Source organism: Poecilia reticulata, chromosome 23 (assembly GCF_904066995.2).
Source record: "Poecilia reticulata chromosome 23, P_reticulata-male-v2, whole genome shotgun sequence".
In the NCBI taxonomy this organism is placed as follows: Eukaryota; Metazoa; Chordata; class Actinopteri; order Cyprinodontiformes; family Poeciliidae; genus Poecilia; species Poecilia reticulata.
In genome coordinates, this window is record NC_088852.1 from 19,226,588 (window position 1) to 19,239,911 (window position 13,324).

The window sequence follows — 13,324 nt, forward strand, 5'->3', positions numbered from 1 at the left end:
TTGACAACAAAAGGCATGAAATCCTGTTTTCAGATTGAAAATGTGTGCTCTTGGATTATGGCAGAAAAATTTCACCAAGCCAGCAGAGTTTTGTAAATAAAGATTTGCTCTGAGGAGAGACTGTGAGCGTGAGACGTTTTGAGTACAATTATTACAAGTTTTGAGAAGAAAGATATGAACTCCTGTTTTCAGACTGAAAATGTGTGCTCTTTTATTATGGCAGAAACATTTCCCCATACACAACTGCTAACTCGGTTTCATGGTTAAACATTAGAGCATCAACATAAATGCTGAATGAGGTTGGTTTAAATGGAAAGTTCCCAAAAAGCAACCTGGAAATTGAGGAGTTATTTCACAAAAGAAACAATCAATCCTCCGAAGACTTTATTTTTTATCTCAGTACATAGGAATAAACTTGAGTTTCCCCTGCAGCTTTACTTTGTTTCCAGCAAAGCTCCAGTGTTTCAACATGACTTGAAGTACAGCAGACTCCAGCCAAAACTTTGCTGTAGTTGCCCATTTGTTGTGTATCCACATCTCCACCATCAAGATCCAATTTCACCACATTGATGCAGTGAAAATTCAACACCAGTCATTGGATCCTTCCCAGATATAACAGCTGATGTCTGTGAAATGTCTGTGATTCAGCACCTCCTATTTGAGATGCTTTCCTTAATTGAAAATGACCCAAACTGAAGAATGGGACATGTTGTTCTGTCCACCTGTCTTCATCCGCCATAGTTTGTTGTCTACGACACATATCTACATGTCAAGATGAGTTTTTCTAAAGATGTATTTTTCAGATATTCTTTGGCTGTGTTGAAAATGAATTTCTTCATGAAAAATAATGACTTCTACCATTTATGAAAGGCTGATTGAGGTCTGTACAGAGGGGCAGCTTGTGTGAATTAGGTTTGCTCAGGTTAGCAGAGCTTTCTTGAGTCCAATCAGAGGTCCTTCTCACTTCACTATGTAAGAAAGCAGCAGTCATCATCACTGAGATTCTATCTGTTTCATGCAGTAGTTAAGAGGTTAGCCCTGCAGGGTGGACCCGTGTCAGGATCCTCCTACAGAGCCTGGTCATGTTGATGTTCTGTGACATGCAGCCCCACATCACTACTGCCTGTGAAAATGTGCTGTGGGACTTCTCAGTTGTTTCTGCATGTTTGGTAAAAAAAAATCACTAAAGTAAACTCTGAGCTGCAAAATTATTTTCAGCAACATTTTTATAAAAGCCACTGAGTCTATGCCACTACATACATAATGGGACTCCATGATATTCCCATTTTCTGTGATCTGCCTTTCAACCCCCAGAGCATAGTATATGCTTGTATAAAATGTTAATCATTGATAAGTTTATATCTTGATCAACTGCCAGCTTGATGATTTATGAATAAGTGTGCAGATCTCTTTCCTTAATGGTAAAGAAGGGCATCTAAGGAATATCATTGCAAAGTGATAAAAACTGGGTTTTCATTAGATCTTAGCTAATGGGTTGTTGACGCCCCCCACTGGTCCAGTCTGAATGTTTTTTCTCTTTCAGATCACTCCAGAAGATTTTAAAGACAGCTCTTTAAACCAGTCCATTGACAAGGCTGATGTAGAGGTAAGAAAGCTTTGCTGTCAATAAAATGCTGAGCAGCTCATGAACTGCACAGCTGATCTCGGTGTTTGCTCACATCAGACCAAGTTGAGCAGACTGTGTGAGAAGGACAAGGTGCTGAAAATGCAGGAAGAGAAACTGCAACAACTGCACAGGGAAAAGGTACTGCCCTGAGCAGAGCAAGCTCACCTTTCCACATGGAGAGCAGTCTCAGGTACGCAGTAAGGAGTTTCTGTTGTTTTGTGGCAGCACACTCTGGAGACGGTGCTGCTGTCAGCCAGTCAAGAGCTGGGTGAGCAGAGTGGCTCCAACTCGGCGGCCATGCAGAGTCTGGTCCAACAAAGAGATGTTCTGCAGAGCGGCTTGCTCAGCACCTGCAGGGAGTTGTCCAGAGTCACCACAGTAAGTTCAGACTCAGATTACTTTATCTTTGTAAGATAATGTTGATAACAGCATTATCTCAGCTGATACCCTCCTCCTCCAGGTCTGTTGTTTTGAATCGGCCAATCAAAACAACAGACCTGATACAGCTTCCATGAAGAGGAAAATAATTCAGAGAAAACAAAAAGTTAACAGTTGAAATAACATCGAATAGAAGAAGTGGAAGAAGAAAGTGAGAAAAAGATTGTAGTTTGCCCTCCAGTAGCCAAAGAATAACCACAGAAGCTAAGTAAAATGCTACTTTACAAAACAATAATTAACAAAAAAGGAATATCCTGAAGCCAAGGCTTATACTTGCCTTTCTTAGTCATAGACTCAGCATTCGACAAAAATGAAAATGGAAGATATCTGCTGTCCATATACATACATATGTATTAAAATATTATACAGCATGTATGCACATATATAGACATATGTAGGCTATATATTGTTCACATTTTCCCAATAGTGGTACATAGTCAATGGTGTCAAATAGATCAATGAACATACTATGTAAGCTGAACTGGTGCTTATTTAATATATACTTCTTATTAAGAAAGGAGCCCATGCTTATTATTATCTATCTAGATATAAAATCAGATGTATATAACATTAGCTATAATGTTTTTGAATACATTTGTAAAGGAATTTCTTAGATTCTAATTGCATAAAGGCAGAGACACCAATGTGAAAATCTGTGAACACACACATTCACACCCCTACCTATCACTAAATGCTGTGCATGCAGACTCACATGCACAGCATATGGACACACACGTGCACACACTCTGAATCATTGTTGTTTTCTCTGATCATTTATCTCTTGCTCTCGATGAAGTCGGACGCTTTTTCCCTCTGCTCCCTCCCTGCCCATGCCTGCCCTGCTTTTCTCTTCTTCTATATTTTGGAGCCTTTCTTTCACATCCTCCGAATCTACAAATTATGGATCTGGTCAACCGATCCCTCAATGCAATTGATGAAATTTTCAACGAGAAGTCTGGGCACAGGAGAGCCGTCTTGTCCTGCAGGGACACACCCGGCGGGATTCACCCTGGATTTATTCATGATAACAGGATTTCTACTGTTTGGAGCTTGTGGATTCCTGGATTATTGACAAATTTGTGACGGACTTGGCCGAACTAGCGAACACTCAGACTGTAGGTGTGGACAGAGACGCAAGTTGGATGCAAGTCTTGCTGAGACTCTCAGCCCAGCTGAGGGCTCAAACTCACTAACCGGATGGAATCGATCTAGGAGAAGTTGCTAGTTTCGGTTCAGTGGAACGGCCAAACTAATTTGGATGATTGGGAACTGAAAGACTTTAGGGAAGATTGAAATTTATAATCTTCCCAACCTAAGACATTCTGTTTATGAATTGGCTTTCCCCATGTTGCCTTGCCAGGGCTGCACATCTCTAATCTCCTTGAAGATATGTAAACACAACGTTCTTCCCTCCTCACCACCTCCTGTTAACCATGCAGCTGCGAAGCTGAACGCTCCTAAGGACATTCCTAGATAAACTACACCTTTATCGGACTCTGCCAGGACGCTCAGTAACATTCCTTCGTGGCCTTTTGACGTCACCGCCTTCACTCATATCTTTGTTTTGCCCCTTTGGCTTGTCTGAATGTTGCCACCTGCCCCACTGTGTCCTTTCCTCTTTTTTGTTTTAGAAACAGTGGAGTACTCCCTATTTAACCCAGAAAATGATTATTTTAGTTTATTAGTAATATCAGAAATTGTGGAGTACGCACTATTTAGATCAATATTATACAGCCCAGAAATGGAATCAGAATTAGAATTAGAATAACTACGAACTTAGAATCCAGAAATACTTAACAGGAACAGTCACTACTTAATTACTTTAATATTAATACTTTTTAGAAACTGTAACTACTCACTTTACACCAGAAAAGGATTTAGATTAGTCATTTTGCTTTTTTTTTCTTCTTCTTCTTTCCTTTGGCTTGTAATTTTGTTTGTATTTCCTTTTAATTCATGTAAAGCACTTTGAATTGCCTTGTTGCTGAAAATGTGCTATATAAATAAAATTACCTTCCCTTCCCAGGAGTTGGAGCGATCGTGGACAGAGTATGAGCAGCTGGAGGCAGATGTTACTCTGGCCAGGACCAACCTGCTGGAGCAGCTGGAGGCCCTGGGCAGCCCACAGGTAGCAGACATACCCAGACCCACTCACACACACACACACACTCTTTATGTGTGTGTGTGTTACATATGTTACTATGTTTCTTTTGTGTGTGTATGTCTTAGACAGAACCTCCAAGTCAGCGGCACATCCAGATCCAGAAGGAGCTTTGGAGGATCCAGGACGTGATGGAGGCTCTGACTAAAACTAAACCTCAGCAGAGAACAGAGTGTGGTGAGTTTATGAAACAGATCACTTCTAAAACCTTTCTGCAACCTTGGCATCTAAACCTTTTTCTACTGTAATACAGTCATATTCAATAAGTCTTATTTGCCAGATTAAAAATACCTTATGAAAATAACATAGGTATGAAACATGATTTGACAAGCCCACATTTCTGTTTTCAAAAATAGCTTTTTGCTGGTATGGTGTAAAATTCATAATTTAAATGTCAAGTTTTCAAAAATTTTAATGGAAATAAAAGCTTTCAAACATTCATCTGTGTGGAATTAATCTATATAACTAGATTCACTTAGTGATAAAGTTTCTAAAATAAATGGACTTTTCAATCATCTTCTAATTTATTACAGTAAATGGGATTGAAGATGATTTTACTCTAAAATGTTTGTTCCTGTTAATCCAAACAGGCAGTTGGTTTCTTGTGCTCAGGCAGCCATGTTCCTGGCTGCGTTTAGTTGGTTTTGGAGATGTTGGTCTGATTTAGTGGTTCCTCCAAATATTTCTACTCTTTTTGCTATATTTTGCAGGTTTCCCTGGTTCAACACCTCTTTCCAGTCAGCAGAAAAATGAGGTAAAGCCCATACATGACATCTATCACATAATTTAAATCATAACCTTTGGTTTTAATAAAATACTCTCCAAGGTTGGTTAGACCAAATATTATTTGCTCATTTAGGCCGCAGCAGCATTTATCCAGTATTTATCTGAGTTTTTACTGCTTTCATCCCCAAAATCTCTTGGCTTGGTGTTGATGTAACATTTGAGTGACATCTGTTTATACTACAGTATATTGTAGTATTCCTGTGCCTCAAGGCAAACTGCCCTGCATGTTTTAGGTGTTTCCTTGCTTCAGACCAGGTGGTTTCAGTTGCCAAGTGTTTGCTGAACTGCAATCATCTGAATCAGGTGTATTAAAGCAGGGAAACCTCTAGAAGATGCAGGGCAGTGTGCTATGAGGGACCAGGTTGGGAAACACTGCCCTTTTGAACATTTTTTCATCATTAAAAGGCAAGATTTAATTATTTCTGATATATTAGTAAAATTAATTTTAAGTCAGTTCAAGGTACCTTAGTGAATTAAAATATAATCAGAAATACTTATTCCAGTGATTCAATTCAGAAAGTTAAACTTCTATTTGATGGATTCAACTACACACATATCTTAAGTACTGAAACAATATGCCCATGTACTGTTCAGTATCTGCTAGCAGTACTTGGTTTAGGCTCCTTTTGAGGAGTATGGAGATCAGTCTGTGTTTCTGCTGAGGTGTTCCGGATGTCCAGGAGGCAGGAGTTCGTCCTGTAACCAGTGGATTGCCAGTTCAAAGCCCCGGTCCACATATTTCTATTGTTGTGTCCTTGAAGATGACCCTTCACCCACCATGCCTGAGGGCCTGGTGGTACCAGTGCATGGCCGCCTTGCAGCTGTCGCTACAGTGTAACTGACACTGTCAGTATACGAATGGGTGACGGACTTCATGTGTAAAGTGCTCTGACTTGATAAAGCGCTATACAAGTACACGTCATTTTCCATAATAGCAGACTTTTTGTCAACTGGTGTCTCTCAGATTCTCAGTGGGGTTTATGTCAGGCCAGTTTGCTAGTTTTACCATGGTTATTAAAGCAGGTATTGGTATGTTTGACCAAAACATGTTGGAAAAGGAAATGATCATTGTGGTTTGGATTCTGTGACAGTTGTCAAGCACCCTGAAAACTTGACCCAGTTGCTTGACAACTGTAAAGTCAGCATTCTTTCTCATGATTATGTGGGTGTAACATAACTGCAATATAACATTTCTGAATTAAAATCTTGTATTGCTCTGATGATTAGAAATCGTGAAAATGTTTTGATCATTAGTAATCAAAAATTTGTTTATGAACAAATATTTGAGTTTTCCTTAACTGTGAGGCAAAAATCATGAGAAACTGATTGATATCACTCTGTGTGGAATGAATACAAGTAATATTTGAGTTTCACTTCTTGAGTTGAATTCATGAAACACATGACCTTCTTCATTGTACTTAATTTTTTTAAATGCAGCTTTGTACTTCACAACAAAAGATGACTCGGGAAGCAGTCCAACAGTTTAAAGTTCAAATTCCAGCACAGCCAGTTTAGTGTAGAGTTGTCAGTCTGGTGTGTCTCCTGTAGCCAACGTGTCCCTGCTGCATGTTGGGTAGACTTGTTTTTGTAGCCTAGAGACAGCAGTTTGGACATGTAACATGCATCTTTGTTCCAGCTTGTGCATAATGTTTGCGGTGTGAGCACGCCACTGAGCTTATACTGTCTTCACCAGTAAGCTTGGCTTCAGTGTGACGGTGTGAGTGTGGTCCTGTCCTGGTTCTGAGCTGTGCTGTTTAACTGTCAACAGGCAGTGGCGCTGCTGCCACCCAGCCCACTTAAAGAGGGCACCAGGGTGCCCACTCGCCCACCCCTCCCTCAGTGCTATGACTCAGAGTGCATCCCTCACACATGCCCCCACCCCTCACAACCTGGCAGCCGACCCCTCCACGCTCACCGCCCTGAGGAGCGCAAGGCCAGCTCCAGGAATGGAGCACACAGCGTAAGACCTGTTTAAAGTCTCCATGCTCCACTCCAACCTCCACCGTCCCTTCATCCTCCGTCATCAATGACGGAGGATGCCACTTCATCTGACCTCAAGCATTTTCAGCCTCGCCATCAAATATTTACAGAATGAGAAGCTCCTCCAAGTAACTTACCCACTTCCATCAGCCCTGTTTCTACACCAGGCCGCATCATGATATTCACCCCATCATGGTTCATCCTGCGTTTCATCATTGTAATCAGATTTTTCCTGTTGTGTTTTCCTTCACTTTAGCTTTGGACTTTAAAACATCATGTTGTCCTCCAGTTAACCTTCTGAGCTATTTTACAGCCACAATAGTGATGTATCAGACTCTTTAATTAGTGCGGCTTTTTGCTCTATGACCTTTGTACAGGAGAGTGTGTATATCATTTTGCAAAAATATTCATACCCCTAAACTTTTCCATATTTTATCAAACACAACTCGGAGCTTCGTTGTGAAGTGCAAGTGATTCTTAAAAGTTTCAGTTTCTTTGAATTAAATTTCATTCAATAAAGTTTGAGGTGTGGTGTGACATGGAGAGAGGATGGACAAAATCACTGCTGTCAGGATTAAGCTACATGAAATAAACAATGAAAACATGTCAGATGATGTGGACAAGCTGCCTCTGATCTCCTTCTATAACATAGTTCACTACTTAGGAAACATGAAGAATGCATACTCCATGGAGGAGCTTCACGACCTGAAATCCATGGACGCATATAATTATTGTTTAAATGGATTTGTAATGGATGTATAAACCTTCCATCCAGGTGAATAACAAGGTTCTGGTGACTGGTAGACTGGTCACTCTATGTGTGAGATGACCTGATGTGTAAAAAGAAAACCTGAAGACTAGAGCCAGGACACCATGACATCAGCAAAGGGACTTCTGTCTCTTCTTCATTCAGAAAATACAATTTATCCAAAACTGACTGGTAACATGTGGGAACCTCCAAGCGGAGGTAAGCTAGTCACCCTTAGAACCTCAGCGCATAGTGTTTAATGTGTATTCGGTCAGGAACAGAAATCCATTGTACACTAGGGAAGATTGTGGTGACAGTTGTAGGTGTTTGCCCCACAATCGGAGGGTTTCCAGTTCTCCCTCTCTGCTTCTTTGGGCAAGATCCCCACCTGGTGGGGCTCACAGGGCTTGGTGGCACTAGTGCATAGGAGCAACCAGGGGTTTACCACCATCAGAATGGGAATGTGTGTGTGAATGACTGAATGCAGTGTCAAGTATTTTGGGGTCCTATGGACTTTGTAAATGGTACAGGCCGCTTACCACTTACTCTGGATCTGAAAATTGAGAAAATGCTAAAAACCTCAGCGGGGTATGAATATTTTTCTCAAAGCTCTACTGACTGTGCATTCTAACCATGGATCACTTAACCTTGCTCTCATAGCAAGCTCCAGACTACCGGCTGTATAAGAGCGAGCCTGAACTCACAACTGTGAAGGAGGAAGGAGACGAGGCCAACAGTGATGATAAGGACAAGAATGAGATGTCTACTGAAAGTAAAGCCACCCCACCATCCAAAGGTACATTCAGACTTTGTGTTTACTGACCGACAGCAGGATAATGATCTTTACACTGAGGTTTCTTCTTGTGATATTGTGAGAAAATGTGATGCATCAAATAAACTGATTTAAATAGTAAATTTTGGAGAAATAGGCTGTTATGCCAAGAACGCAGTATACCCAGGATGCAGGTGGTCCCATCACCATTTCCCTATAACATTAAAGAATGTACACTATATATTGCCAAAAGTATTTGCTCATCCAGTCAAATGATCCAAATTAGGGGTTCCAATCACTTCTATGGCCACATGTGTATAAAATTAAACATCTCAGCATGCATACTGTTTTACAAACATTTGTGAAAGAACGAGTTGTTCTCAGGAGCTCAGTGAAGTTATGAAATTTCCTCACTTCTAAATATTTCACAGTCAACTATCAGTTGTATTGTAAGAAGATGGAAGTGTTTGGGAACAACAGCAACTCAGCCAAGAAATGGTAGGACACGTAAACTGATGAAACGGGGTCATCGGATCCTGAAGCACATAGTGTGAAGTATAAAGTTTGGTGTGGGGTTGGTTTTCAGGAGCTGGGCTTGGCCCCTTAGTTCCAGTGAAAGGAGCTTTGCATGCTTCAGCAAACCTAGACATTTTGGCAATTCCATGCTCCCAATTTTGTGGTAACAGTTTATAGCTGGGTCCTTCCTTTTCCAATATGAGTTGTGTACCAGAGCACAAAGCAAGGTCCATAAAGACATGGATGGAAGAGTCTGGTGTGGATGAACTTGACTGGCCTGCACAGAGTCCTGACCTCAACCCAATATAACACCTTTGGGATCAATTAGAGCAGAAACTGAGAGCCAGACCTTCTCGTTCAACATCAGTATGTGACCTCACAAATGCACTTCTGGAAGAAGTGGGTTCCTCTTTTGTTCTCTGTCATTGTGTGCTTGGGCAAGACACTTCTCCCACTTTGCCTGATGGTGGTGGTCAGAAAGTCCGGTATTGCCAGACCATGGTATTGCCGGCATGGTCCAGAGCAGCTGTGGCTATCAGCGTGTGAATGTGTGTGTGTGAGTGGGTGAATGTAGTGTGAAGTGCTTTGGAGTCCAGTGAGCTTGATAAAGCAAGTGCCATGATGCACAAAGCCCTCCTCCTGGCTCTGATTCGTTACTTTGAATCAGTGCTGGGATTACCTGTCTCATTCCATTCTCACACCATAGTGACAGTTTTACCAAATATGTAAGGAAAATGTATAAAAGTTGCATACTACAGCTTACAGTACAGTGAATATAGCATGAATAAATATGACAAAGACATGAGGAATAGTAATTCGTCTGAGTATGTGCCAATTTAAACTAAGGAGTATAGTTAGTTATTTTATGCAGCAGTATTCTTTATGTAATCTGTATTTGATTTATAAACATTTAATGCACATTCACTAAATGAGCACTTGGAATTGATGGTACTTATTCCGGTGATTTCCTTAAACGGGCAATATTATTTGTTTTCTATCCAGATAGTGTAATTTATAGCACTATCAAGAAACTTTTACCTTCAGTTGTTGTAAAAATACTGCATATTTTTATAAGAAAATAAAAATATTCAAAGTCAAGGGGAGAAAGCCCAGACTGTGCTGGAAGTGACAACATTTTTCGAGCACAGGAAGACGGCTAGGCTAGGTTGCCACAGCACATGAAAGGATTAAAGCACTCCGGATATGTTGTTAAGGGAATAACATAACATTGTGTAAAGCTAGAAATAAGTTGATTTTACATAATACTTCCCCTTTTTCATGTCTCTTTTCTTGTCCATCTCTTTATCTGGTCTTTGTAGCATAGTTCAGTGTTTTGCCACAACATGAAACAGCTTCACTGCTTTTTGCTTGCTAAAGGGTAAGTGACGTGTTTTTTTTTTCCTTTACAGTGCCCCCCTACCCAGTGGGCATTGTTGCTCCAAGGACTAAATCTCCCATGAGCCCCCCTGAGTCTTCCACTATCGCCTCCTACGTCACCCTGAGGAAAACCAAAAAACCCGAATCCAGATTTGTAAGTGTCAACATCAATTTATTCTGCATCAACAGACACCAAATGCTGAAACATGAAAAGAAGCCATACTATTTCACTGGTGGCAGACCTATCGTCCCTTCAGCAGTGTGTGTCAGAAGAGTGACTCACCAAATTAGAGAGTAACTTATGCAGGGTTTTCACAGATTCAAATAAATTTATTTATTTGATAACAAATTGATCTCAAGGTCTCAAGATCAGTTTACCATTTAAATTAGATAAAAAAAGTTTTCTTTCTAAGGGAACTTGGCAGAATGCACATACTGACTTGCAATACTCATTCTTCCTGGACAGACATGTAGCAGCAGTGGACTATTGTGACATTGCATCATTGCAACCTTACCTCATGAATGCTCATGAGTGACAGTGAAGAAGAAAAGCTCCCCTTAAAAGGAAGCCATGATTAGTTGAACATGTTAACCTAATTATGTTGTAATATTCCTATTAACTAAACAAAAAAAACTAAATTATTTCAAAAATTGTATATCTATTATATTTTTCACTCGATGGCGGTCACTTTATTATTTTTTTTTATGATGGTTTTCGTCATAAAAACCATCGTAAACAACAGATAGACTTTGTTGTTTATTATTATTATATTGCTTTTGACTGGTGTAAACTTAGACAGTGCCACACTGTATGACTGTTGGCCGTAATTTAAAAAAATTGTGAGGTGAGTCTTCATTACGTTCAACATGACAAAAGAAGAACAAAACTTCCAAAGGATCCTTATTTGTCCCCTCAATATTTCTCTCCAGAAGCTAACAGGTGGTTGCTACCGTTGAAAGCTAAAGCCAAATGCCATGCAGCAGTTTTTATCACAAAAGTACTTAAACTTTTGTGATAAAAGTTCACTTGATAGTGTCTTTCACTGTCAAGTGAAATACACTTGATGTGAGAGCGGCCATTAGCCTCCATGAGCTTCTCTGTCAAGAGCTGGCTCTTGTTAAGATGATGTCACTGTCTTGCAGCAAAACTCCTCCTCTTCCTGTTGAAACTGTAGTTCTTATACCAGCCTTCTGTAGTTCAACCCTTCATGGCTGGAAGCCCAACACATAGTCAGACTTTCATTCAATATATTCAAAGTTCAGAAGTTACATTTACATTTAAATTTCCATATACATTAAAAATTTCCTTCCATGTGTTCAAGATCCATTTCACTGAAACTACTATTCCTTAGAGGTTCACTCTAGTCCACATGCAGTGTTTTTCACACAGGTTACCAGAGCATTAAAGCACAATACTGAGTCTAGTCTTCTTCAGGATCGTCCAAGGAGTGCAGTGGATCAGATGGGATTTGGGGAGCGAGATTTCATCAGAACAAGGATGAGTGTTGAGGAGCAGCTGGAGAGGATGAGGAGAAACCAGGAGGCATCTTCACTCCGAGAGAAGAGAAGAGAAACACTGTCACGCTCATCTTCTTTCAACAAAGACAACCCCCTCCTCCACTTACAGGTGATTCTGCATACAAATACAGGGATTTAGCTGCAGAATGCCTTTGTATTCATGTTTATCTTTTCATCAAAACTTGACAACTATGTTGTATCTGAAAGTTAAGTCAACTGAATATACCACAGGATATTTGTAGCCATTCATAGTATCTGTGTTTGTGTGGCTGTCTATGTGTGTATTCAGCATCGGGCGCAGACAGAAGTGGCCTGTCTGAACTCTGTGGAACTTGAAACAGCATTGCTGCAACTAAAGGTTGTTCAGCAGGAACAGACTGAAGCAACACCAGGAGCTAACACGGTAGAGGGGCCACCGATCTCACCACAGGTTCGTCTCCACTTCCATGTTGTGCTCCAAGTTAAATGGCACATTTCAAATGATGGAGATATTTCCAAGGAGTCAATTTCAACAAGGGGTGTCCCGATACAAGTAGTTTTGTTTATTTTTTCCGATGTGATATCGATATTGCAGTTTTGAGTATTGGCCAATACCGATATTGACTCATTGTGATATAAGCAATGAGTCAATATCATTGGTTATATCACTGATATTGACTCAGTGATATAAGCAATACCGGAGGTTGTGTATATAAGCAACATATTCTACTTTTACCCATACATTTTTAAACCTCCTGCAATCTTAGCACAGGGTTGAGATGGAGAATGACGGCTGGCACAGTTGGACGACGGGGAAGCGATGGGGTATCCTGCCAGCCTTTCAGTTCCCAAAATCACACACACACAAAAACTCTTAAAAATGCACATGGAAGTCAGTGCATGTGCACTATTATTAGCTTAGGGTTAATAATATTCTGTGGCCTTTAATTTTTTATTTTTATGCAATTGAATTAATATTCAACAAGTTGTACAGAAAATTTAGATCTCATAAAGTAGATGAACACATTTAATTTTTGTCTCTGCAATGACAAAAACTACTGTCAGTGGCCCCAATAACTACATATGAACAAGGAAATTAAACAACTGCATTTAAATCGGCACAGTTTTAAGCTGCACAGGAGTTGTGAACACACATCACCACAACTTCTTCTTGTCCACCTCTGGAGGAGAAATTATGGAGGAATTCAAAGGTGCTAAACTCATGAATTAAGAGACGATACACAAAACTCCATTCTCTCCGGCTCACTGACATCCAGGAAGACATTTAATGCACATCTGCGGAATCACATATTACATTTTCTTCATCTCATTTTCATCGTCTCAGAATCCAAAATGTCTTGTCTTTTGCTTCTGGCTTCGAGCATTTATACCGCTTTCAGTCTGCTGTTGTGTATTGGAAAC

General features: G+C 40.2%; 1 protein-coding gene across 20 annotated transcripts in view; it reads left to right on the forward strand.

Moving 5' to 3' along the window:
- The window catches only part of LOC103459572 (pleckstrin homology domain-containing family A member 5), a 182,558-nt gene that overhangs the window by 139,465 nt on the left and 29,769 nt on the right, over nucleotides 1-13,324 (forward strand). For 15 of the 20 annotated variants that reach the window (XM_081603665.1, XM_081603666.1, XM_081603667.1 and 12 more), the window contains 11 exons: nucleotides 1,544-1,606; nucleotides 1,685-1,765; nucleotides 1,853-2,005; nucleotides 4,092-4,193; nucleotides 4,295-4,403; nucleotides 4,937-4,980; nucleotides 6,781-6,972; nucleotides 8,401-8,536; nucleotides 10,438-10,559; nucleotides 11,841-12,032; nucleotides 12,213-12,353. In XM_081603665.1, the coding sequence (XP_081459791.1) occupies nucleotides 1,544-1,606; nucleotides 1,685-1,765; nucleotides 1,853-2,005; nucleotides 4,092-4,193; nucleotides 4,295-4,403; nucleotides 4,937-4,980; nucleotides 6,781-6,972; nucleotides 8,401-8,536; nucleotides 10,438-10,559; nucleotides 11,841-12,032; nucleotides 12,213-12,353 (1,335 nt within the window). Of the gene's footprint in view, nucleotides 1-1,543; nucleotides 1,607-1,684; nucleotides 1,766-1,852; nucleotides 2,006-4,091; nucleotides 4,194-4,294; nucleotides 4,404-4,936; nucleotides 4,981-6,780; nucleotides 6,973-8,400; nucleotides 8,537-10,437; nucleotides 10,560-11,840; nucleotides 12,033-12,212; nucleotides 12,354-13,324 lie in introns of those variants that run through there. The other 5 variants (XR_014085978.1, XR_014085979.1, XM_081603671.1 and 2 more) reach the window with 4 other exon arrangements.